The sequence below is a fragment of the Taeniopygia guttata genome, chromosome 1A (genome assembly GCF_048771995.1).
Source record: "Taeniopygia guttata chromosome 1A, bTaeGut7.mat, whole genome shotgun sequence".
NCBI classification, from domain to species: domain Eukaryota; kingdom Metazoa; phylum Chordata; class Aves; order Passeriformes; family Estrildidae; genus Taeniopygia; species Taeniopygia guttata.
The window spans coordinates 43,199,224-43,226,578 of NC_133025.1; the positions used below are offsets into that span (position 1 = coordinate 43,199,224).

The 27,355-nt window shown below is 38.9% G+C and overlaps 1 protein-coding gene across 4 annotated transcripts; it reads left to right on the forward strand.

Moving 5' to 3' along the window:
• Positions 1-52: 52 nt before the first annotated feature.
• NUDT4 (nudix hydrolase 4) lies at positions 53-27,355 on the forward strand. Of its 4 annotated transcripts, none has more exons than XM_030288416.4 (5): positions 53-484; positions 13,813-13,923; positions 19,420-19,464; positions 22,587-22,674; positions 23,719-27,355. In XM_030288416.4, the coding sequence occupies exons 1-5, from the start codon at positions 386-388 to the stop codon at positions 23,919-23,921; spliced, it is 546 nt and encodes a 181-aa protein (XP_030144276.1). In that variant the 5' UTR covers positions 53-385; the 3' UTR covers positions 23,922-27,355.

The following is a 27,355-nucleotide window of genomic DNA, read 5'->3' on the forward strand; positions in this document are numbered from 1 at the left end:
CCGCACAGCGCGCGCCCCGCGCCGTCACCGGCGCTTCGCCTCCCGCCCTCCGCGCCCCGCCCCGCCCCGCCCGGCGCCTGCGCGGAGCGGCGCGGCGGGCGCAGGAATGCGCGTTACGGTTAAATAGTGGGTGCGCAGGGGCGGCCGCCGCGGGCGGGCGGCGGCGGCTCGGGGCGCCGGGAGAGCCTCTATGGCGCGGCGCAGCTCCCGGGGCGGCGGCGGCGGCAGAGGCGGCGCGACGCTGTTGTGACAGCGGCTGGGACTGGCCTTCCTCCAGCCCCGTCTCCGAGCGGGGGCCCCGCGCCGGTGTCCCAGGGGCGCGGCGGCGGCGCTCACAGAGAGGACCCGTGGCAGCGGCGGCGGCAGCCCGCGTGTCACCGCCTCTATGATGAAATTCAAGCCGAACCAGACGCGGACGTACGACCGGGAGGGCTACAAGAAGCGGGCGGCGTGCCTGTGCTTCCGCAGCGAGCGGGAGGACGAGGTGAGCCTGCCGAGCACGTGGGGCGGGGGCGCCGGCCCGGCCGCGGTTCCCGTTCCGCCGGCCCCGCCGCTGCCGCATCCCTTTGTCTGGCCGTGGGGCGCGGGCGCCTCCCGGGGGACGACCCCAGCGCGCACGGTCGTGCCGGGGCTCCCGCCACCGCGAGAGCCGGCAGGGGCGGCGCGGCGGGGCTGCGCGGGTGCCGGCCGGCCGGAGCCGTGGCGGGCGGCCCCCGGGCCGTGCCGGTCCGAGCGGTGCCGGGGGCGGGGCGGGCGCCTCTCGCCCACCATCTTGGGGCGGCGGGGCGCGCGCCCACGTGCGCGGCGCTGCCTTTGTGCGCGGTCCCGGCGCCCCTCGGCACGGAGAGGGAGCGGCGGGAGACTGAGCTCTGCGGGCGGGGCGGGATGGGCCCGGACACCGGCTGGAGCTCCGGGGTTATCTTCTGTGTGCCCGTGACGCGCGGAAAACCGGTTAATGTATAATGGCGCGTGGAGGGCAGGGCTGGTGTGTCATCCTGAAGGCGAACCTCCTGCCCCGCTTGCGTGCGGTAAAGAAAAGCCTGTGCTTGGAACACCTGGTTTCCCCACGGAAAAAGTAAAATGGAGCTTAGAAATATTTTGTGAACGAGCTCGGGAGCGGGAGAGTTGTTGCTGCGGCTCTCGTTGTAGTGGGTAGCGCTCCCCCGGAATTTTGTGTTGCAGCAGAGTCGGGAGGTGGCAACAAAGTTGTCCCGTGTTCCGAGCCAAGGTCAATGGCACTGCCCGTTATCTGGGAGCTCGGCTGATGGTTTCATTGCACAATGCGTTTTTAGATGGTCTCGGGCTGGAAGCATACCCTTCTGCCATTTCTGTTTTCATTTTCTTGTTCAGCAGCCATTAAATAACTATAAAGGTTAGAGTTTGGGATTTTTTTCTGCTTTTATTTATATGCTGGAAGATGCTGGTGTCCTTCTCAAGCTATCAGTACAGCGTATGTTTTCCTTAAACATCTTCTACGTAAATATAATGCAGTGGGAAGAGGCCTGATCTCAAAATACAGGCACTTGGGCTTAAGCAAAAAAAAAAATTATTTCCTTTGTGGTATAAATATAACTTTGGGACCATGCTGATGAGTTTTTACTAGTATGAGGGAGAAAGGCACCCAGCAGGAATCTTGCAAGGTCTTGTTATGGGTTACAGCTTTTCTTTGGTCTCTGACACTCCAATGTACTTCACCATTTATGTAACTTTGATATTAATGTTTTGGATGCTACTCCAGCTCAGACTTATTTGAACACCTGAGCCACTGTTACAGATTTTGCACCAATTGTCGCTAGAAATTCATGGTTAGGGACACCTTTGTCAGTGATTTCCGCTCATTTTTCATTTCCTGGTGCAATTTCTTGTCATTCTCTTTCAGTCTTGCATCCAGTGAAGTCACTGCCTGCTTCAGGATATAGTTTGTGCATAATAAAATCCTTTGAGGCTAAGGACGATAGTAGCAGCTTTGCTGGGCTGTGTAAGAAGAGTGGGTACCGACCATTGTTGCACTTCAGTTCCTTGTGCAGTTCTGGATGGAGCACCTGTATTGCTGGCATGAGGCCGGGCCTTGGCATCATGCAGGTAGATACTTGAGGATGAAGTGAATGGGAGAACATCAGATTTAGGACATAGATTATGTGTGTGGAAACAGTTAAAATTGCTTTCTGACAAGTCATTTCCAGGAAAGCAGTGCCAACAGCTTGAACTTGCTTAGGAGCTGTTTCCCAAGTGCCAGCTTCCTCTGTATCAGTACAGAATCTATTCCTTAGGAGTTTGATGCCTGGCAGCTGTTTGTGATTGACTTCAGTCACCAGCCATGTTCCCCAAATTGGGTGTTTGAGGCTTGCTTCTGTCTTCTTGAACACTGTTGTCCAGGTAGTTTTTGTGTTGGTCTATTCCATGTAAATGTCTTCAGTGTTTCTTTTCTAAATCTTTAGAGATTGCACCATCAATTTTCAGCAAAGCTACATCTCCAGGGTGCTTAAGTGTAGGGTAACTTCTGCAGGAAAGGAACACAAGGGTGGTATCTCAATGGCTGGAGAAGAAGGGAACAGGAGACTCCTGTAGAAGTTATTGGGGGGTGGAGGGGAACTACAGGATAGAATAGTTTTCATAGTTATTTTGACTTGCAGGATAAGCAAAGAGTTGCTTGACGTTTGAGTTGAGAAAATAGAATCAACAACTGAAAACAATTTTTAAGAATACATTTCTTTTTAGGAGTCTTAAACGCAAATCCGAATCTCAACTTTTTTTTTTCTGGAGATACTTTCTGCAAGACTAAATTAGTTTTATTTTTCATCTAATTAGGTTCTGTCTGGAGGAATGAGTATAGCAATCTTGTGATACAGGTCTTAGAATTAACCTTTCTTTCTATTTCCATTCTGACTGTCCAAAAGGCTTGTCCAATGCCAGTTATATCTGAGCTTAAGCTGTTTTTTCTCCTTTCTTGCACTTAGTTGTCTGACATATCTGTAGAAGAGCCCGCGATCCTTTCTTACCTTTTTTTGTGAACTTTAAGTCTTAAATCATCTTCTCTTAAAAACAATTTTCTCTTTTGGTCATCATGGTAGCTCTTACATCTCCTTTCATTTGGCAAGTGTATTTTTTAATGTCGGTGACACTTGCTTTAGATGGAGATTATGCTGTGCTGTGTAAAAGGTTACTAACACTTCTCTAGCTATACCAGAAAAAATGTCATAGGACCCATTTCTACCGTGATTGTAAAGCTGTTATGTAGTCATCTTGTGTTTTCTGGTGATATCTAAGTCTCTTACTTGTTGCCACCTCATGAACTCTAATCTTGTACCAGGAATGCACAGCAGTGTTCTTACCTGAAGATGATCCTTCTTCTGCAACTTCATGTGATTGTCTCCTGTTGATACCATGACTTCTGGATGCTTCATCTTGACTAAAGACTCAGGCATGTTCAGTAACAGCTTTTTGTGCCCATTGACAAAAATTGGGCAAGTCACTAAAACATTTAATATCTCTATTGTTCATCTAGCAAAATCTGCTTGTTATGGCTTCCTGATTGATTTCTTATTCATACTGCACTTCTTTTGCTGCCTTTGCAACCTCGTTGATGTTACTGTTGTTAGCTGAGTTTTATGCACAGTGAAGTAACACATCAATGGAAAAAGACTGGTCAAACCCATCCCTCACACTTCATTATACATCTGTTTGTTTTATTATTACACAACTGTTTACACTGAGTTCCAGTTTGCTTCTTTATTTCTCAATTTGAAACATAGGTGTGCTGTAGAATACTGGTGGGGTGAAATTCAGCCTGGTGGTTCCTGCATACAGTTTGAAATACAGACACCAAACTCCTACTTCCCAGCTCTAGCACCCTGTCCAATTAGACTTACTGCTGGACTTGCCACTCCTTGCTGCCAGGCTTAAAATTGTGGAGTCAGTTCTCTTGAGTGTTACAGGCTGCAAACTGGGCTTCCCTGCAGTCCTGCAACCATCAAAAGTTTCTGCTTTGAGCTGATATTGCACCTGAAAACCTGTATCCGGAATGACTGATGGTTCTTCAGCTGCACCACTGTGCAAATCTGCGTTTCTTCATCTTCAAGTGCCTCCACACAGAACAATTTAGTGCTATACAGTCCATTTTGGTTTAGATTTTGTTTTCTTCATGCTGTCATAGTGTACGATTAAAAAAAAAAATCCTTTACAAAGGAGGAAACCCAAATAGCCAAGTAAAGTGCCCAGTAGCTTTGAGGGTTTTGGGGTGTTAAAGAGGGTGGTCTCTTAGAGTACTGTCATTGAAGTGTTGTCTGTTTTGGTCTTACTGCTGTCATTTGGGCTGAAGAGAGAGCAAGATGGCTGGATATGAGCTGAAGTGCTGGTTCCTTTTGTTCTGTAAGGAAATAAACTAGTAATTGCAGGGACTGTCTGCCCTTTGAAAGAAAAATCATCCTGGAAGAAGAAATCCCATTAAAAAAAAAAAAAAAAAAAAAAGAAACAAGGCTATGTGGGTATGCAGTGCGTGGGGGGTGCAGCATTTTTGCTTTGAACAAACAAGAAGCTGGTAGGTGTGTGCAAAAAGCTGATGGCATTCAGCAGGCAGGGATGGGCTGGCAGATTTGTCTGGGAGGAAATGCAAGTTTCTCTTGAGCAACTGGGAGTGGATGGCAGCTTTAGAACAAGCCTGCAGGAGAACCCTCTTGACAGCTTCCACAGGTTGGAATTGTTTATGTAGTCGGTGTTCTGTAAACAGTAGTTTTACATAAAAACCCTCCTGTTATGCAAGGGCATTCTTACTTTTCAATGCAGAGAACAAGGCACACCTTTAAAGCAGCAGGAGCAAAGAGTAATAAACATAATTTTGGTAGCAATTTGAGTAACTGAAATAATTTTAAAATCTAATTTAGTTTTTTTCCATCAACTACATCTTATACAAATAAATGAGTAGTTATTTTTAAGTATCTTGAATATAAACTTTGAGTGCATTCTAATTACTTTGGTATCTGTAACAGTGCTTTATGTAATCAAATATGGTACTGAAAGCCCTACTTTAGTGTTCAGTCAGCAATTGTTAGTGGCAGACCTAAAATAGTTTCATATGCAAAAAAAGTCAAGCTTTTCAATTTTTAATTTTGCATTTGTTGCTCAACCTTGTACATGAGATGAAAACAGATGGGAAGGGGTTTTTTTAAATATTGAGACAGTAGTGAGGAAAAATGTATTGTTACACACCTACAGGAAGTGCAGATTTTTTTTTTCCCCTCTGTAGCAGGGCATACACTTGCATGCCAGCTATTTATCTTGTTCTTGAGTAAAAATTATAAGCTCCTAGTGTTACAGCTCCTTTTTGGTCTGATTTAATAACTTTATGCATGTCAAGATAGATTAAGCATGGATTTCTTATATCTTGTTGTGGTGGTCATAGTTTAATCATTTTTTAAAATAGTGTTCCTTATTTTTGTACAGATGTTGCTTTGCATTAGCAGTGGTTTTATTAAAGAAAAAGGCAAAATGTTATTTTTATGTACATTGGTCTAAATGGTCTGAAAGCTGGAAAGACCTTTTTTTATGCAACTTGATCCATAAAACCAGGGCCCAGAAGTATCACCTAGCTACCCTGGCAAAATGGAGTGTTCTAGGAATTATTGTAAATAAACTTGCAGAGTCATGAAAGATGTCCATACTTGACATGGAATTTTTCATTTGGTTTCTTTATCCTTCAGTGTAGAGCTCTCAGGTGTAAACATACAAATAATGTGTGCTTTCAAATAACTTGGAGTATGACCATGGCACCTTATGTAAGGCTGGCATGGTCTCCATAGGGTTACCTACCTTGCATTATGATGGTCTGATAGAATACAGGTGTATTTTAAATGCCAGAGAACACACATTTCACTATGGATTTCAAGCATTCTGTGGCTTTTATTTTCTCTGTTTTGTATCCCTGCCCTGCTAATGGACAGGAAGAGTAATTAATAGGATGATTGCTGCCTTAGCTTTTCCTCAGCATTTTCTTGACACTTGGATATTATCAGCCAGGTGGGATTAACAATCTGGTCTAGTGGAAGGTGTTCCTGCCTGTGTCAGGGGGGCTGGAACTACCAGATGATCTTTAAAGGTCCCTTCCACCCTAAACCATTCTATGAATCTATGATCTGCATGCTGTAGAAAAGGGTATCGTTTGAAAAATCAAGACCTACAAAAAGCTTCCAAAATGGCTCTTCATGATGTGTCTACAGAGGCAGTGTTTGCTTGTAGTGTATCCCTGCAAGCTCATATGGGGTTAAAGCTTGTGTTAAGAAAAATTGAATGTTAGGTTGCTGTGGTAAGAGTTATGTCAGGTAACCAACTCTGGAGACGAGACAGTGGTGTTTATTATGTCCACAGAAAAGCAGCTTTCTGCAGGCATGGCATATGCACCTCGTTTTCTGCTGGAATATTTTTTGACAAATTCCAACTACTTGCCAGCAGTGGAAGCCTGCAGATTTAGTGAGACTGTGGGAATTCAACTGTCTACCATGGTAGAAATCTTCAGTCTTCATTGATAAGTCTTCAGATACTGACATTGGTCAACCATGAGATGTTTTTTATTTTGAAACCTTAGTTATATTTTCTCATACCTCTGGGTATACTTGTCTATGCCATATGGATATATTTAATGGGGTTGATAGTTGCTCAAAGAGGGCTGGGCTGAGGGGAGAAGGAAATATGTCTGTACTTGTATAACATCAGGCTAAGATGTCCTGTAACAAAGCACTTTTTGCCTTGTTTTGAAGATGCTCTCTTTTTGAGACAGTTATATTTATGTTAAGGTACTTGAAAAAAAAAATCGTTTGAGTTTACTTGCACCATCCTAAGTTTACTTAGAAACTTTGCCACCAGATTAAATCCTATTTGGATTGCTTCAGTTAACTCAGTGGGGCTCAAAACTTCCAAGTTACTGTGAAATAGCATAGTGTCAACTTCTTCAGAAATACATGAATATCATAGCTAGATATATATATGCCTATATGCACACACATATATGCATTCCCATCTCTAGCTAGAGTTTGTAGATTTGTTTTTTAAAATACCTTTTGTAGATATGTGAGTTCACAGACCATAGGTTGATGCATATTTTTTTCCAGTCTTATTTGTAGAACTCTTGAAAAGCTTACTTTAATTTGGTGACTTTTTGACTTAGTGCTTAAGCACTTCGGTGAAACCAGTGCTACAAATGTAAATACTTTAAAACAAATTTTTGTCTTCAAAGATCTATCTCAAAGATAGAAAAGGCTAAAAGGTAACTGGTACTTGTCAGGAAATAACATTGTCAAATCTTTACCTGCAGCTGAACAGTTCTCAAAGACTTGGAGCTCTTGTTTCTGACAAGTGCTTGGAAGCTGATCCCTTAGTCAAACAGATTATGTTGCTGAGTAACCAGTAAAGCCCAGTTCTCCTGCTCAAGATTAGGACATGGATTCAAGTTAAAAAGAATGGGCAGCAATATCAATTTAGCTCTTCCCGTGCTACCTGAAATTGTGATTTCTCCCTTGGTCTGCATTAGCAAGCACGAGGGAGAAAGGCTGTTACGTATAGTGGATTTGAGAACTGGCCCAGCATGGGAAGTAAAACTTCTTTTATAGGCACTTGTGGGAAGTTTCTTGTTTGTCTGCAGGTTTTTTTTCAGGATCTCCTTTTGTCATATGTCTGGGTGTAAGATCTGCACCCTTCATCACACTGTGAGACCTGTCACATCTATTTTTCCAAAGCATGCTAAAACTCAAGAGATCGAATGCTGCAGGTGACTTGAGTCCCTTTATGTGAAGAAATGTGTTCTGACTGGCATGCCATAGTAGTACAGTGCTGTTCTTTTCCTGATATGAACACTTTAGCCAAAGAACAAAATGAAGTATGTTAAATAGCCAGAGGGAGACACTAAAATTCTGTCACTATAACATGTTAGCCAAATATTTGAATTTAATATGAAATACAACTTATGAAATATTACAGCTGTAATTGCAAGTCAAAAGCAAAACTTCTTCTGAAAAAAGCTGACATATCTCTCCTTATTGCCATATAGCCTTTAAGTTAGAAGGTCTCAAAGGAAAAATAGTTTCCAGATCAAATTCTGGAGTATTATATAATTATACCCATATTTCTTTACCATTAATCTTCAGAATGGGGGTAAAGTAGCACTGATTGATATCCAGGTCCTGTGTTGCTGCTTTGAAAAGTGATCTTAAAGTAAAGTTGGGAGGATATTTCAGGCTTTAATATATTGTGTGGACAGAGCCCAGTTTTCTGAGATGCATTCAAAATCTGTGCTCAAATTAATGAGCATTAGGATTAATGTACTGCTAGTTAGCCATTTCTCTGCTGTTGTGCTAGCTCCTACTGTCCAGTGAGGCTAAATCTTCTTTTATAACCTCTGCCATAGCTGGGGACTGCTTTTCAGTCTGTGGTCCTTAAAGTACTTTGCTAGAGGCTCGGGTTGGTACAGGCCCATTTGAAATCGGGAGGCTGCAGTGGTGCCTTTCTGCCGCAGTTTGTGCAGCACTGCCCCTTCAATAGCTGTGTCCTGATGGGTGTTGTGTGTGCAGGCTGCACAAAGCTTTCCTGGGGAATCTACTTTTCATCCAGATCAGCTTCCTAAACTCATTAGCCCAGTGTTAGGGGGAAAGTAAAGGTGTTGCAGTCTTGATTTTAATTAGCTCTTAAAATGCTGTCCAGTCTGATCCTATGGTTTTGTTACTACTTTACAATAACTTTGTGCATGTTATTTCTCCATATTAAAAAAAATAAAATAATTTTGAAAATTATTGCAGTAACAAAGGAAGACTATAAGCAGTCTTGCTATGGCAAGGTTTAAAGCTGCATTTTCCAACCTCATTGCCAAAAGGCAATGGCATTCTAGGACAAGGATACCATATTAACCTATAGGGGAACTGCAAAACTGTTTCGAACTACTAAAAAGAGGCAGTGATTCTTAAAATAGAAAAAAAAAGTGTTAGATAAAGGAAATCTCTAACTACAGTAGCAGGTTGACGTATGCTAAGATGTGTGCTTTTGCCTAAAAAAATATACAGTTAATTCTGAAAATTTGATCCAGTGTTTGTAAGAGGTGCTTTTCCTTGCTTCTCAATAGTGTTCCTGTGTTGCAGCATTCAAAGTTGTTCCCTAGTGCTTTTAAGGAAGCTCCTGAGGTGAAAACAACTGGAAGTTGAAAATGCTAGGGAGTAATAAAGCACTTTATGTTTGTATTCTTCCCTGAGCATCTGCTTATAGCTGGTTTTAAACAAATCCTAGGGCTTGACTGACCCTTTTGGCTGTATTAGGATTAAACCATCTTTCTGACACTTTCAGGTGCTTGTAACTTTAGCAGACCAGCTGTGTAGGCTGAGTTTCCATACTGATTGTGTTAAATTCTATTAACTTCTATCAGAGTGGGTCCTGTCTTTTTTCTCAAAGTAGGCTTAGATGTTTTATCCTCTTAATGTTTCTGATGCCTGTGAAAATATGCAGTACATCTAACAGCATTTGACACTGTTTTGTACCTGAGAGGTACCTTTTAATGCCTTAATAATCTTTCTTATACTCTGACCAGTTTAAATCTTCTGAAACTATTTGTGTGTACTCACCTTTGTAGAGTTTGGGAGCTGAATCCTTTGTCTTCCATGCACCTGTCCTCTGAGCAGTGTTATGTTCTTTGCAGCTGAGTCACAAATGCTCAGCAGTCTTTTGAGAGTGAGGGGTTGATTCCTTTTCTCTTGGACATGGCTCCTTTTAACTGCCAGCCTTGCTATAAAGAAGGGCAGACTTGGCTATCTTCATCAGGTAATTCAAACATCAAGTTTGACAGCTACTGCAGTAGTGGGAGCGATGAAAATGGAGTGTGCAGTAGGAAAGACAGGAATAGATGGGATTAGGCTGGGAATAGAGAACTATAATATCTGATGACAAATAATTGTCATCAATTCTTAACAAAAAATAATTATTGTGAAATTGGAATGGTGTATTTTCAAGTTGGGGATCACCTTGTTTTAAAGTCTGAAGAATCCAGCTGGGGGGATTTGCTCTAGCTAATTTAAACTTTATCCTTGCTTTTTTATGTAAATTGTTTTTTAATACAATTATTTTGGTAAGGTATCATGTCCTTAAGTTAAGAAAGATAGAAAGCAATTATATAAACTTAAACAATTTTCTACCTCTCTAGTGCTTAATATGAAAAGAAATGTATTACTCTGAGCTGTTGCCATTTTGGTCTTCTGGAATACAGGGCTACTAACTGTTTCATGAGTGATTTTGACTTAAGAACACTAAAGAGGCCAAAACTTCAGTATCTTTAGAAATTTTTAGTTGTTTGTCTGCAAGCTTAGCATTTACACTGACCAAGTCCCATGATGCCACCTGCCTTGTAATAACCTGTTTTGTTAACCATATTATGGTTATGTGTATTGATAGGTGCTTATTACAAGCAGGCTGGCTAGCAGTTTTTCCTCTGCACTACACTGAAAGGTCATTTCTATTCCTGGACTTGGAAGCGAGGTGAAACTTGGCTGGTAATGCTTAATGGAAGAATTTTTCTTTTGTTTCCTGTTAGCTGAGCTTCCCAGCTTTACTTCTTCAATTGGCAGCATTACAGTATCTTTATCTTTGTGAGATAAACTCAGTTGTATAACTAGACAAGCAATACTCTGTACCTTTTTTGAACAAGAGTTATCCACAGTAAGTCTTAGAGACATGGGAAAGGCAGCGACCACTAGCAAGTAATGCAACCCAAAATCTTAGTCCATTTTCTGCATCTGGGGATACAGAACAGACTTCTTTGCAGAGGAAGTACTTTTGCTTTTTTTTTCTTATTAGCCTAATGGGGTTTTGGTATAAAATTTAGTGTGCCTAAACCAGAAAAAATAGAGGTGTGTGAGATTCTGCAGTCTTTTCTTTTCCAGTAGACTATTGTAATCTGCTTGACCATGAGCCTCCTCAGAAAAGACTGGATTGTCCAGGCAACCTAGATCATATTTCTCCTAGTTTGCTTATCTTCTATTAAGAGAAGGTGACTTCCTGCATTTTTGCTGCTGATTTTTGCACCTCTCTTGGCATGTGAGTGCAGTGTCAACCAACCACAGGTTTTTGGTGTCTTCATAGTTAAATCACATTTATATTTACAGCCTCGTCATTTAGTACTGGAGGATGTATCTTCTGGCCACTTACAGATGGAAATGCCTCAAAACTACATGGAATGAAAAACAACATACAAAAAAAAAACCAAAAACATGGAAGACTGCTTGATGCAATATTGAAAAAGTTTGTGGAATGCTTTTCAGCCTTACCACACAATCCTGCAAGTGCTAGTTATCAGGTCTTTTTGTTTGTTGAATCTGATTAACACCAAGTACATTTTTGATAGTATTACCTCAGGATGGATGCCTCAAGCCCTAGTGGCTTCATGTATTAATGGATAAAAAAAAATGGTGCATCTGAAGATGTCAGGGATATATCTGAGTGTGATCCCTTGGATTCAGACTGTAAAAGCAGTGAAATCACAGAAGAATAAAGCATAGAGGCAAAGATGTTTGAGAAAATACTTCAGTTTCAGGCTTAGTGGAGGTTTGGATAGTTGCTAAAATGAATTCCCAGGCTGTAACACTTGGGAGTTTATTGAATATATAGCTGTAAAGCCTATCTGCAAGAATTGATGTCTTTTAATATTGATTACTTGCTAGATGTATTTGTTTCTGCTTTTTAAAAGGGTAATTTAAAGCTAATATATGTACAAGCCCCGTTTAATAGTCTATTGATCAGATTAACAGTAGTCAACTAATATATAAGGTATTAAAAAATCCTGGCCTTACACTACACTGCCAGAATGAGCAACCTGATTTATCCCATAGTAGTAATTAAGAGTTTTATGTTTAGCCTTAACTAAGCAATGAATGCTGATTTTAAATTGTTCTACCAAGCTGGGAATGATTTGATGATAATCATCCTCTTGTTTATTATTGTTGCTAGCTTTCATATGACTGGATTGAGTGCTAGTTTCATCAGCAGAAAATTATGTTTAATGCTTATATCTGGAACTCAGAAGTGAATTCATAACTTGATTTTTAAAATTGCTCTTTAAGCTCTGGTTAAAGTGGTTCTTTGTAGTGATACAGGTGCTCCACCTAATTGTTCAAAAACATTTTTAAAAATTACTTTTAGTAGAGCTGTGTATGCTGTGTGAATCTTTTGTTTATGTCGAATGATCCTAGGATACCAAAACCTTTGGCTGTAAAGATCAAGTTGAGATGCATTTGTGTCTAACCTTATTGATTTTGCTGAATAGTCTTAGGTTTTTAGATAGCTGAGTAAAGTACTTGAGTTGACTGAAAACATGAACATTTAGATCAGATTCTAAGAATGCTTCTGTACTAAATGATGTTCTGCTATAGTCCTTGCTTAGCACAGGAAAAAACTTTGGGGAAATTAGTCCTACCCTAAAGAATTCTCTGCTGTACAAATCTTGACTGCACATAAGATAAACATTGCAAGACAGTATCTGTCAGATAAGGCTCTTCCAGGTGCACTTCACTATGCACACATATCACTGCATTCACAAAGTACGCAGTCATCTGAATTATACGCCTAGTTCCTGTAGGTGAGCTTACAACCTATTTCCATGGGTGCCAAAGGGACAAAGTATAAGTGGTAATCATCTCCTTGTTACTGTCATCAGAGGATCATTTTCCTATTTAAGCCAACAGGGGCTAAGTTTGAAGTCCATAAAGGTGAGGGCTGGGACGGTCACTTCAGTTGTCTGGCACCAGTTAAAACTATAACCTTTAGACTTGAGGTTCTTGTTCTAGTCTCTTAATTGCTTTTCAAGATTCGAGCACTGAACCTGCTCTTTTACTCCCCATAGTTGTCCTTTGACTTCAGGGTAGGGTTTGTGTAAGTAATGCCTAGAATAGGAAGCCTATTACTACGCAGATGACTAAGTATGTTTTGGTAACTTGGACATGTCTCAAATATAAGTTAAACTGTTTATCTCCAAGTGGTCCTGAATCAAGGTCTTATCTTCATAAACTTCTACTGCAAAATTACTCCAAATACAAGGTATCATAGTTTGTTGGACAAGTAGCTAACATATTTTCTGCTCTGAATATTATGAAGAGCAGGTCCTATAGACAGGGGGTTTTAAATTGGTGTGTATCAATGATAGAACCACGTTAGAGTCAAATTAAGTGAAATTAAAGCATCTTGGGGAAAAAAAATTAAATTTAGAAATTAAATTCAATGTGTTGTGCTTTTTCCTCTTACATAAATATTTTTAAAAAAACAAACTGGACAAGGGCCAATGAAGTACTCTCACTGTATTTCATTATGCAATAGTGTAAGCATGTCATGTTAACATAACACTTAAGTAACTAAAAAGAAGCTTGTTTCTGACTAAAAATTAGAAACATTTTCGAGGGTCTATTTTTAGCCAGAAGATGCCATTCTAGAAGAATTAGTTTAACTTTTGTGTGATGAAAATGTCTTGGTTTTTACACTTACCATCTACATGATTTGAAGACTTAGTTCTGAAAAATATTGTTATTAGATTTTTTTATGCCTTCACTCCTTGCACATTATTCTGTATTTTCCACATTGTGTCTAAGCATCCAAGAAAAGCATATGTACAAAGAAATTGCCATGACATTGTCTTGACTTAGTTTTATAAAACAGATTGGATGATAACTGTTTTCCTCTTTTTCCAGCTCCTGCTTGCCTGTTACGTTTTGTTTCTGAATAAGAATATTGATGAAAAAGCAGATAGTAGTGAGATTCCTGACTTGTGAGCTGCATTTAACAGTCACTTGCAATTATTTATAGGTGCTGTTGGTAAGCAGTAGCCGATACCCAGATCAGTGGATTGTACCAGGTGGAGGAATGGAACCAGAAGAAGAGCCGGGGGGAGCAGCCGTGAGAGAGGTGTATGAAGAGGTAACAAAAACAAAACAAAGCAAAAAATCCAGCTGATTTTTGCTGCTGTTGTCTTCAGATGGGAGCCAAGAAGGAAGAGGGAACTGCCTCCTTTATCCAGTACTTGACTGAGACCTTTGTGGTTATGAAATTCAAAGAACTGCACTTCTTTGTGTTAGAATTGGGGTATAGTGTGGTGAGGTGAACTAATCAACTTAGCTTCTTCTTTCATTTCATAGCTAAATTTGTGTCTGCCTTTATAAACAAGTACTGGAAGTAGAACTGTGACATTATGCCAAATGACATAGTAGTGTAACGTTTCTGTGTTTGTGAAGAAAATGTTTGACTTGCAGGTCTTTTAGAACAGAATGAAGGTAAACTAACCATTAACATGTAGCTGCATAAGAACAAGAAATCAACAGACCTTTGAGGACATTTCAAACTAAATAGATTAGAAACTGATCTATCTGAGCAGTTGAGAATTCTTACATTTATGGCTGCTTATCTATAAAGAAAGCACTATGGTTATAGTCTGCCTTTCTATCTCTGCCCCCATGACTGGGCAAAACAGAACTTTAAGTCATGATGAATTCATGCAATTTCCCTATACTACAACTCTTAAATTTCAAATTCAGAATTCTGGGGTTTCATTTGCTGTTTATTTTTCCTAGGAATACTGTGAAAAATATTAAGTGTTTCTTGAATATTTAACAACTATGTCTAAACCAATAGGTTAGTTTTTACTAAACCAAGTAAAACTGCAAGAAAAATCAAAATATCAGACTTTTAAATAGAAGGTATAAGATTTTTCATAAATTGGATGCATTCTGGTAAGTGAACTACAAGTTTCTACTAGACTTAACCAGTTTTCTCGTCCCATTTTCCTATTCCCAAAACATAATAATATTGTTGCTGTTTAGTATTTATTAAGATTTTTTTCTATTAGCTATGCTCTTCGGCAGTTTATCTTGCTTACCCTTAAGATTGGTTTTGTTGTGATGTTGAGGCTTAGGAACGTGATATAGATGTGACCTGCACCAAACAGTGCCTGCTATTCAGTGTCAAAATGAGATGTGTGAGCTGTGATTGAGTGACCCTTCTCCCATTTTCCTTGGGGAACAGACTGGTTCACTATTTGCTGCTCTCAGCAGCCTTCCTGCAGCAAGGTTCAAGCATGAATAAACCTCGCTGAATCAAAAGTGTCCCAGACTGTGTTCAGTTTTGCTGGAGGAGCTCATTTTTACCTACACAAGACATACTCAGCCACAGAGTACAGTCCATTTGAAAGGAGCAAAGAGTTTGGATTCTAGCAATGACTCAGCAAAGATTTAGGCTTCCAAGCAGTAGTAACACCTCTAGGGAAAGTCTTGTCTTCCCACTGCCACAAGTTCATGAGTAGCCAGTCCTCTGCTCAGTGTTCTAATGAATGCTTGTAATTTTAATTGCTGATCTGATTTAGGGTATAATTCAAGGTGAAGGATCGTAAAGTCTCATCTCCGTGTTAAATTGGAGCTGACTAAACTGTAGTCATATGTTTGGGGTTTTTTCTTTGGTGGTGAAGAATGGATGATCTTGAAAGAACTGTGTTTTCTATGGTATTTTGGGGTACAGTATAAAATTGCAGCCACATTCAGCTTTGAGCTGTGCTTGCAAATGCATGACGAGTTTTCACAGACTAGGGGCTTTAATAAGCAAAAATAATTTGGTAACACTTACTCTACTCACTCAGAATTTCTGGGGTATTTTGGCTTGCATAGCTGATCAGCCTTAGAAGCTCATGGCTTAAAGTAAAATATTCTTCAGCTACCAGCTAGATTTTGTATGCTTCCATGAGATGCCAAGTGCCATTTTTAAAGAAAAAAAAAGTGGTATTTAGGGGTTTGAGCCATGGAAATTCATACTGACCTTTCTAAAGGTGAATGTGCTTTCTATTTTTATACTAAGGTTAATGTCACCTGGCAAGCTGGTTACAGTACAGTGAACTGTTAAGAGTTTTGTGAATGAATAAACTTCAAAGAGAGCACTGGTTTCTGGTGCTGGTTTGAAATGTTTCTTCAATATTGGGTCATGCACAAACTAAACATGACCCAATGCTTTTATTAATTTACTAAAATTGATAAATTCATAGTGGGAGTTATAATGGCATTCCTTAATGGTAGAAGTGTTGATAGCCCACTGGCTTTAAATAGCCTTACTTCAACTACTCCAACAGTAGAGCATTTAGAATGTTTTACAACTCAAAGATCTCTGTAATGAAATGTACATGCATAGCACTTGTTTCATAGTCTGCCTTGAACATGACTCCAGGGATTTTTTAACTCTTCAATTCTGTTCATGTTAGTGATACAGATTTTTATCTTTACTGAATATTTAGTGTTTCATTTAAGGTTGTCTGACATTTCACAGGTTACTGGAAATTTACAGTTACCTTAATTATTTGGATGCAATAAATTTTTACAAACCAGCAAGTAGAATACCAAAATGAAGTTACAGAATAAACCAATCCCAGAAAGTTATTGAACCTCATCTAAATGAGGAGCTACTCCATTAATGAATTTGGAGCTTTGTCTTTAATTGCGTAGCATGAGAGATGAAAGTCTGCACATGCACTGTTCGAAGAAAAATTATACAAATGAGTGGCAAGCCAATGATGCCGAGCCTTGTAAATAGGGCTCTTCTGTGAATTGTGAACCACTCCCTTTTCTGGCTCCATCTCCCAAAAAAGAGACTCTTGCTTTGTTCGTCTTAGTAGTTTATTGAAAGGCCTATGAGAAAATGTGCAATTTCCCTCCACCTTGTGTGGATATAGTTTCTGAGAAGAAGAAGGTGATCCTTAAGATTAATTTGCTGCAACTGTGAAAATGGCAGTAATATCATCTAAGACTTCTCACAGGAAATAGAGGCATTAGCTCCAATTAGCATCTAACATTTGAAATATGACTGGGTGCTACAGACTAGAACTAGTTAGACACTGCAGAAATAAATAAAGCACGCTCTCAGCTGGAAGATTAAGGCAGATGTAGTCAAGCATTTTGTTTTATAAAAGTATGCAAAAATGGGTCAGGAGTAGTCTTGCCACCATCCCTTCAGAAGTGTAGCCAAAAAATTGGCTACAATTGGCTGCAATTGTACAATGGCTACAGAAATGGCTAACTCTGGCTATCCTACAGATTCCAGAGGTAAAAATAACTCAAATCTTTCATATCTTAAGCAACTTTCTGCCCTGGTAGACTGTTAGCTTAGAGATTGAACTGCAGCATGACTCTGGCCCCATCTACAGGAGACAGGCGAGGCTGACGCTCATCTGAGACTGCAGAACCTCTACAGCTGGAATAGGAATGACCTCCAGGCCAGACTGATTGTGGGATGGAATGGATAGATTTCTCTTGTGGCTGGATTTAGACTGATGATAAAATATATGCATAAGATTCAGATCTGAGGCCCTATTTGCAGAGTACTCAGACTTCCTTAGAGAGTTGTTCTGTGAAAGTATAGCACTTAATTCAACAGTTAGTCTGTCAGAAGAAAGCTGGAGTTTTTTCAGGCTTTTATCCCAAAGTTTAGATGCCCTTACACACTTATAGGATTCTGTTTTCTTGAAGAACCATATTTTAACAGCTCTGGGTATATAAAAGCCAAAGGAAGAAGTATTATTTTATGTGAGGCAAAATGGTTTGAAGTTGAGAATTTAACCACTGCATTGGATTAGAAGCTTGCCATTGGGAAAGGGGGAACTGCTTTTGATATTCTGGGGATGAAGTACTTCTTGGTCCTCTAGCACTTAAATTTGACACATTTTGAAGCACATTACGAAAATAACTTGATGGAAATATTGTTGTTCATGAAAGCACTTCAAATCACTATCAAATTCAACTATAAGGATTATTCAACTATAAGGATTATTCAGTCGAATATTATTTTCAGGAAAAAAAATCACAAGCCTTTGAACTACTACCTTTTTACACTTTTGAGTGTAGAGGTTTTCAAAATACACTGCTGTCTGCAGGCATGATGCTACATTTTGGAAACATGTATATTTGAGTAGAGAATAATTACACATCAGTTAGAGTAATCACACTTACGTAGCAACATTTGGTTGCACCAAAGCTTCACTTCAAGCTTTGGCAAGTTTTTACACGTGATCTAATGGAGTGCTTCTGATCGTTTCATTCAGAATTACTCAGTAAAGTGTATTTGTTTGAACCATTGATTTGCTTAAAGGGAGAAAAGAGGAAGTGTTAAGTAAATTCCACTTAGAGTAACATTGATAAATTCACATTGTGACTATAGGATACCAATAAGTTGACAAAACTTCTCTATGAAAGCTATTAAGTATCAGTAAACTTAGCTGGTCATGGTGGTTTTGCCAGGTGTTAAATGTTAGTTGTCACTCTCACTTGAAGTGATACTGTAATGCTGAGGAAATTAGGACTGATCAATAAAAAACATTTCTTCAGCATGCTGCTTTTCATGAATAAGTGCTTTTTCATTACCTAGTATAAAACACAAGCAATCTTTAGTGCCTGTTGTGGCATACCTTACTCTTTCAGCCCAAAATAAGGGCCTGTCACTTTCTTAATTAACGTGCTGCTTAATCACTTATCTATCAGGTCCCAGTTGTGTGTTTTAGCTTTAGATTTAGCAATCTAAATATGCCTTTGTCTGCCAGTAGGCAACATATGCCTTTGTGTCAGTCATAGGGACTGAGTTTTGTTTAGAATTAATGGATGATCGTAAGCAATGTCCCTTGGAAGAGGCATTGTATATTACTTTTGGAAAAGCAAGCCTTAGTAGAAAGTAATGACCACCTTATCTGAATTGATAAAAATCACAAAGCATAGGCTGATACAGGGATTATTTTAAAATATTGCAGTGAAACTGACTTGAAAGCCTTTTGTAATTGTATTGGCTAGAAAAAGAGTTCAAAACTGCAGAGAATTGGAGATATAAATTTGGGGGTTATATTACATGACAAAAACTACTTTGATGTGAAAACCAGCATGCATGAAGTCATTATGCTGCAAGATCCATTATGCTGCAGTAACCTACAGTTTAAGTTATTATTGTATTTTGAAAACTTAAATTTCTGTGTAAAATAGCACTGGATTGTCAATTACTGTTTCTTTAGATTAATTCCAATACTACTTGAAATTCCCTTGTCCATTCTACTTTCCTGGATTTTTTCATTATTGGGTATGATTTATCTATTTAATAAAATATTGTACATTAAAAATGTGGTAAGTAATAGAGTATTTTGGTCTGGATGGAAACCTTGAAAGATTTATGGATTCTTTGAGCAACTCATTAGGACAAGCTTTTGTACTCTAATACTCATAAAGAGTTTAAAACCAGGGTCTCCAAAATTAGTGCAGCTCTATCTAATTAAAACTTAAGTTAAAACTCTTACTTAAATAACCCTAATAAGGAGGAGTATGCTAATGTAGGATGATGGTACAGATACTTTTTTTTTTTTAAATTAATATCAAATGCTAACACTTTCTCCTATTTGTTTTGTAGGCTGGAGTAAAGGGAAAGCTAGGCAGACTACTTGGGATATTTGAGGTGAGCTATTTCTTTTAAGTTTTAAAACCAATGTTTTGTTTGTGAAAACTGATAAGCTGCAACATCAGACTTAAGTTCATAAGTATTACCTACCTATAATTTTGCAGAGTTGCTGGATCTGCTACATTAGGCGGGACTTTAGGTGTTACGTGGTCTGTGAAGATTTGAATAGGAAGTGTTTAAAGTACTTATACTAGAGTCACAGAATATTCTCAGTTGGAAGGGACCCACAAAGATCAAGTCCAACTTTTAAGTGAAGGTCTTGTACAGGGATCAAACCCATCACCGTGGTGTTATCCAGCACCAGGCACCCACCAGCTGAGCTAATCTCAGGTCATTTTGGACCTTTGCTAGAAAGATTAAATTCGTACTTGAGCAATATCTAGATGTTAAAAAAAAAAAAAAAAAATCCCTAAAAACCAAACCATTCATAGAGTTAGGGTTTCTGAATCATTACACTAGCCTTTTTTGAGACACTTTTTTGACTTTTCCTCCCTGGTTACATTTTGCTGAGTTTGTCAACTTTCACACACGTAAATTGATGAGTCTGGATATGAATTCTCATTATGGCTTTAATTCACTAAAAAAAGGCCAAAGCTTTGCACAACAGATAAATCCAACCTATAGCAAACTATGTAGCTCAAAACATCTATTTGATGGTATAAACATCAGACTCTGAACTACCAACAGTGCAAGGACACCTGCTAGCTAGAACTCTGTTTTAGTGTTGGTATTGCCCACTTCTGCTCAGGTTCTAGACAGGAACAGACTGTAGTTTTAAAGGAGTCTTCTGCTCCTAATACATCCAGTGTTACTATCTTGTGTTGTATGTATATTAAGTGGAAGTCCCTTAGTCTCAGGTACAAATCTTCACACAGCTTTTATAGGCAGTGTATTCCTGACAGGGATTTCCTGTGTGAAGTGTTGTCGGAGTCCAGGACATCCCCCTGGCTGTCTCAAGACCCTGGCAGGGGTCTCAGAGACCCTGGCAAGAAGTCAAAAACATATGTGGCTTCAGTTTTATCCTGTGGAAAGCTGTCAACTCTGGATGAGGAATTACAAGACACGAGGGTTTTAGAAATGTGATATTTGAACTAACACAGGGTGGAAAAACTGAAATTTGGGATCTTTAGAATGGGGCTTAAGGGGTTACAAGATGGAGGAATCTGGGCGTGTCCTAGCCTTTTTCTCCTCCTTCTTGTCCCCCATGTCTTGCTGTGATAGTGACACTTTTCTATTGGTTTAAGGTAGGGACACACTGTCCAACATAAATGGTAGGTATTGCTAATAAATGTAAGCATAGTATATGTAACTTTTGATATAAAAGGTATACACTGCCCGAGAGGGCACACAGAATGTAATGGCCTCCTTGCTAGCCAGAGAAAATATTATAGACAAGAAGAAATTAACAACCGTGAAAAAGCACAATTGTAAGCATTCCAAGACTCCTCATTTGACTGTGGTTGGGGTAGGGAAGCAAAGACTCTTTTTGGATCTCTCTTGGGGTCACCTTGATCCTCAGGAACCCAAGATAGAAGTCCACAAAGTATGGAAGCCATGACACAATTAGAGAAGCTCCTGTAACTCCTGAAGCTTTGTAGTTAGTACTATTCACATTTTTCTGGTATGTTTTGAGTTTGGGTTGAACTGGATAATCCTACTCATTAAAAACTTGGCTATGTTTTAACTCTGCTGGTCAGTCTACAAAAGTATCCTTCATTTCCCAGCTCAGACCAAAAAACCCAGGATAACCGATCATGTTGTTGGCTTAAGAGAGGGGCTGCAAAGCATGATGATTCCTTGGTAGTTCAGGTATATGTTCTTCTGCAGCTATTTACACCAGCTAGACCAGAAGAGAGAAAAATTGGTGTTGTGTCACTTTCCTAGGTTACTTCTAACTTAAAACAAGGACCTACTTAATTTCTCAACAGGCCCCCACAAACTACTGTTAGTACCATTGAGGGGGCTACACCTTGTGACCTGGGGATGGACCTAAGAGAAGATGCAAATAAATGCTGCTGCTGAGTCCTCTTATCCTAGAAGTACAACCAGAAAGGATATTTGTTATAAATACATGCATCTCATTTAATGGTGATATTGACAAAGAATTCCTGGAGAATTTTTATTTCCTAGTAAAGCACAACAGTTCAAAACTACATTAAGCTTGTAGTGAAACAAAGTAGGAATGGTTACTTACAGGGATACAGCCATTTATTAGGTGAGGTAGGCCATAACATCTCTTGGTTCTTAATACAGTTGTAATTGTAGATGGTCCTGGTTTTATTAGGAGCTGAGTTCTTCTCCAAGAGGAGGGATGTTCTAATTGGTTGGGTAGCACCTCAAACACTGCCACTGGTCTGCTCTGGAGTAGCAGGGAGTAATGGCTATGCCAACCTCACATGGACTGGCTGCAGCATAATGGCCTTGCCTTGAGCAGATAGCTCTGTCTGACTCTGTGTTTAACCTGCCCTGTGCAAAACACTTGCTTTCTAAACAGGTGGTGAGTGCTGCCATCATGGCAAACCTACTGGATGAGCAGGTGGCAATGATTTTTGCATTTGGCATGACTGCAGGCATAGGCTATTTAATTTGCCTTGTTCACAGAGTGAAACTTTACAGCCAGCATTGTGTAGATGACATGGCCACATGATGCATTGGTTCCATATTGCAAAAAGAATTTGGGTTTTTTTAAATGACCTTTCACATCCCAGAAGTGTGTTGTGGAAACAATTTTAGCAAATGTGGAGTACTGTGGTAATTTACAATATATGTAAAAGATAAGTACTAGTACTTATCTAGGGCAGTACTAGTGGACAATTGCTAATATTTAGCTGGATGACCAAGAACACATTTTTGTCAGAATTTCACAATCTTCAAAATTGTATTGTCTTTGGTTTGGTTGAGGTTTTTTTTTATCTAGTAAAAGAGAAGAGCTGTTTCAAATAAAACTTTTGTTTTCCCATCATTTTGGGTCTCATCAGTACAGATGTTTGTTTAGTGAAACTAAAAGCCAGGCTTGCTGGCAGCTAGCCTTTAGAGGTAAGTAATTTCTAATCTTGTAGTTGTGGTAAGTCTGTAAGTTATTTAAATGAGAATTTAAACTTGTACTTCTAATATTTAAGCAGAACCAGGATCGGAAACATAGGACGTACGTTTATGTTCTTACTGTGACGGAAATACTGGAAGACTGGGAGGATTCAGTTAATATAGGTAAATTAATTCTCTGTCCTTATGTGCGACAACTAAAAATGCTGTGAGCAAACTCTTCTCATTTTTCTGAAGCAATTTGTGTAATTCAGGGGAAATACTAATTCTGTTCTAGAAAAAGCCAAGGGATGCTGTTCGTGCACACTTTATTACACACATAACTAGGGTTGCTTCCAACCTAGTGTTACTCTTATTCTTAGAATACTCTAAATATTATAACATTATGACAGAATAAACATTGTAATTTTTTAAAGACCAAATTTATACTGCCAAATTATTATTTCCATAAAAAGTCTAATGTTTTACTGTCTGATACTCCAGGGTGTTTTTGAAACCATCCTTGATCTTAAATAAGTGGTTTATGCATGTTCAAGCACAGTACTTGTAATGCTGTAAAACCAAATGAAAAATAGAATTAATTCAATTTTTAACAAGATCATAATTGACCTTGCCTATATGTATTTTCAGAGTCTTTGCATTTAAAGGACTAAGTTGTAAAAGTGAGATGGTCTTAAGCTGATCTTAATAAAGTCTTGAAACTTATATAAACATGTCTGATACAAGGTACACTATTTTTTAAAATTTACAGCTAACCTGAGTAACTCCTTATATGGATGCATATGGAGACTTTGAGTATGGAACACGGCTTTTAAAATTTTGAAAGCCATTCTCATGCATGCATGTTCAGTCTAAAGATTGGTTTTTTGTTAGGTACAATGTAGGACAGCATTATCAAGTCATATAAGTAACATCACGCTTTCCTCTAATGACAACATGTGGCTTTTGGAGCATATAGAGAGTCATATGAGTTTCTGTCCAGAATGTGCTTCAAGAGGGTTATCTGAAAGGTTTTATTATGAATTGCATTTCAGTAAGCTTGAGTGAATCTCTTGCGTTAATCAGTTCTTTCAAGGTCTTTTCCTTCACTCTTTTGCCTGGTAACTTCAATTCCAAAGAACTGAGAAAAAGTAAATAACTAGATACCAACCAGTAGTGCTGTTTAAAATTTTATAACTCTGTTCTTTCTTGTGGATTGTACTCATTTAGGAAGGAAAAGAGAATGGTTTAAAGTAGAAGATGCAATCAAGGTCCTTCAGTGTCACAAGCCTGTTCATGCAGAATACTTGGAAAAACTGAAACTGAGCTGTTCACCCACTAATGGAAACTCTGTGGTTCCCCCTCTTCCAGATAATAATTCCTTATATGTCACTTCTGCACAGACTTCTGGGTTGCCCTCTACTGTGAGATAAACATTCGGATTACCTTTTTATTCATGTCATCACAACAGGAGACATCTGTGATCACATGTAGGCATCTGTATAACTGTCAGTTCTAAGTGAAATATGTGAATGTGTCATAATGTCAAATTTATTTGAACATGTTTTTCTTTTAACAATGTAAAGTAGTATTTCAGCAAACCAAAGCCATATAGGGATTTTTAAGATGCCTTAATAGGCTATAAAAATAAACTTGACTATATAAATTTATAAATTTACATATCTGCTAAAATAAAATATGCATCTCAGTGGTGTTCAGCTTATTTAAAACTTGTGAGTTTTAGTCAGTAGTTAATGCTTGAGCAAATAGTCTTATACTAAACTCTTATTTGGTATCCACAGATGAAGTGCTAAGACCCTTAAGCTGGCAGTATTTGGGTAAATGGATGTGTTGAAGGCAGAGGTGCACAAGGGTGATACCATAAAGCACTAAACCACATTCAGCCTGTCAAGAGCAAAGGATACCAACACTAAGCACTGCTTGCCTCAGCTATCCAAAAGGTTGCCTTGTCCTATGCAATCTTCATGTAACATATAACTAGGGCAAGAACAAAAACTTTGTCTTGCAGCTACCAAAACTATCCACTAGTCTGTAGTTTCATCACTTGGTCAGCCAGTGAGCTGTCAGAAGATTTGTGTGAAAAGCATTGTAGATCTTTCTTCCCCCCTTTCCTTTTAACCTTAAATACATGTTTTGTTCATGTTGTGATTACACTGCAGGTTCAAAAAACTTCTATCTTCAATTAGAAACATCTCATATAGTGTTCCTGCAGTCTGCAATTTAAAAATGTTTGGAGGAAAGTAAGACTTAACCAGGGGCACACTTATGTGGCAGAGGTGTCTATTAGCAAGCATGTGTTGAGGTGCCTTGCCCTGCAGGAGCCAGTAGTGCTGCCTCCAGTGCTTATAGGACAGGAGTGTTGATAGCTACTACATCAGTAGAGAAATAATACTCCTTTGTCCTATTACAAGGAGTGCTGAAACCCCCAATTTTAAGTTAGTTTTTAAATCATTCAGTTATTCTGTTTAAACATCAATTACTATAGCTTCTTCAAATAAAAGCTGGCCTCTTGGTAAAAATATAGTTGGAATAAATGAGGTACAGCTGACAACTTCCTGTTCTAATTATTTCTCTTGCTTTTCATCCAAGAAGATGAAAACTAAATCCACTTTTGGTCTTAATGTTTTTACCATAGGATTACTCTCTCTGTATGTGTGTGTGTGTGCATGGTTTCTTCTACAAGAACACAGTCTAATTCACATGAACATCCTACTTCAGAATTTTTTTCTAGGATTTAAACCCAACTGTACCTCCTTTATATCCAGCCAAAACAGGTCGAGGTAGACCACTACCTCACATTTGAAGTTTATTCTGGGTAAAGCTCATTCTCTTATACAACATTTGAACCTTTGTAAATAGTCCAACTAGTAAATAGTGAGTGTAAAATGGAAAATAAATGTAATTTAAACCTTTTGTTACTCAATACACAAATGGTTAACTTCTACTTTTTTAACACAAATTGTGTAAAGTGCTGCTATGAATTTTTTTGTGCTGTTACACTTTTTTAGGAAAAATTGTTGTTGCCACAAGTTACTCCTTGAAAAACAATCTTGTGCCATATGTAAATGCAGTGAAACTAGGGAGATAGATGATCTGATCTCTTAATGCTGCTCTCTTTGAAGAGGCATAAATACTACTGACAAGAGGCATGAGCCACAAAGCTAAAGACTTCTGAAGCAGTGGGTAGACACTACTTTCCATCACTAGTCCAGGTCACTTCCAGAACTGGAAAGAACACACAAGTGTTTAGGTGCACCTAAAGGTGGAAGTATTTCCAACAGCTTGTCCATCCTTTCAACCATGAGGTGGGAGGCCAGGGAAGGAGCATTGCTATTTCAGTAGTGCACACATGAGTACACCTAATTTTACACTGATCCTGTTCCAGACTGGGATACCATTTGCTCAGCTCACTACTCTAAACTGTTCTGCCAGATGAAACAGGAGAAGGAGGGGTTGAGCATAATGAATGTCTAATCTTTATTAAAATCATACTCATGGTGTGGAAGGGGACCTCTGGCTCCAAAGCTGCCTTTAAAAGAATGAACCATTTAGCTCCCTTTTTTGATCACTTTAATGCTCACATTTTTTGTTCAGTAGTTATTTTAACACTTTAAATTGAGCAAACTTGTATAGGTTTTCTTGTAACAAGATTACATCAAATCCATGAAAGCTAAAACAGAATGCAGAGTTTGAATTTTTATTCATTTAAAAAAATGCTCTGTCTCCTTTTCAGATTCTTGGAATGAAATCAATCCAAGCTTGTATGAGATTTAGTGGTAATGCATGATCTTATTTTGTAACTCTTGAATTATGTATTTGATAATAATGTAAAATGTACAGTATTGCCGTTGCTAACAAACTCAGAGTTGATTGCCTATAAATATTTTTGGTCACACACATTTAAGCTGTTCAGTAGTGCCAGACAGATTTTTTTTTTCTTTAAACAGCATTTGTTGTACAAATCTCTTCAGTCTCTATGCAACCTTCAGAATGAAGCTCTATTGCTTTGACTTCTACTCCCTTTCAAAGAGAATGTTTTGTGTATCACAGATGTCAATTGAAGACACTTCAGTTTTGCTACAGGGAACAACTGCAGTAAAGGGATGGCAGTATGGCTTTGGTACTAATGAAATCTGACACTAAACTCCCAACAGAAAGAGTTTTAAAGTTGGAATAGAAAGGCCACAATTTTTCTACTACTTATCAATATAAATGTTAGAAGCATTTTGTTTTTACATGAATCTCTAGTTTGATGGGCCAAAACTATTTCAAACAAAGCAAAATTGGTATTTTTCTCATGCCAAAAATTCGGTACAATGTATCCAATTTGGTTCTCCAGAGGAAAAAGGGAAGAGACAGGTTGTCATCTGCAATTGTCAGAGTCTACTTTGTACTGCTGCTTTTCCTGGCTGATAGGTTTTGAGATTCTCATTAGTTACATTATGGTGGTATCAAAGAAAAAGAGCCTTAAAGTTTAAAATCTCATGGAGCCAGAATTAAGCAAAATGAATGTGCTTTCAACACAAGAAATCCTGAGGTATTGCAGAGAGGCTGTTCAAGTGAATAATCTTATTTTGGTGCTTACTGCACCCCTGGCTTAGCCTAGCATTGTTCTATTATCAATGCTGTGAAAAGAAACATGAGGGGCAGACACTTGGTTTACTTACCAGCATGGTTTGTGAAGTGAAAACTGAAAGCAAGGGGGGGGGGGTAGGGGAGGGGGGGGAAGGGAATTAAGTTGTACACATTTTGACCTGCTTGCATGGATTTTCCTTAAAGATTGATGTAAGAATTTTGACTTTTTATATTTGAGAAATACCAGAATAAAATCTAAATTAGTCCTGTG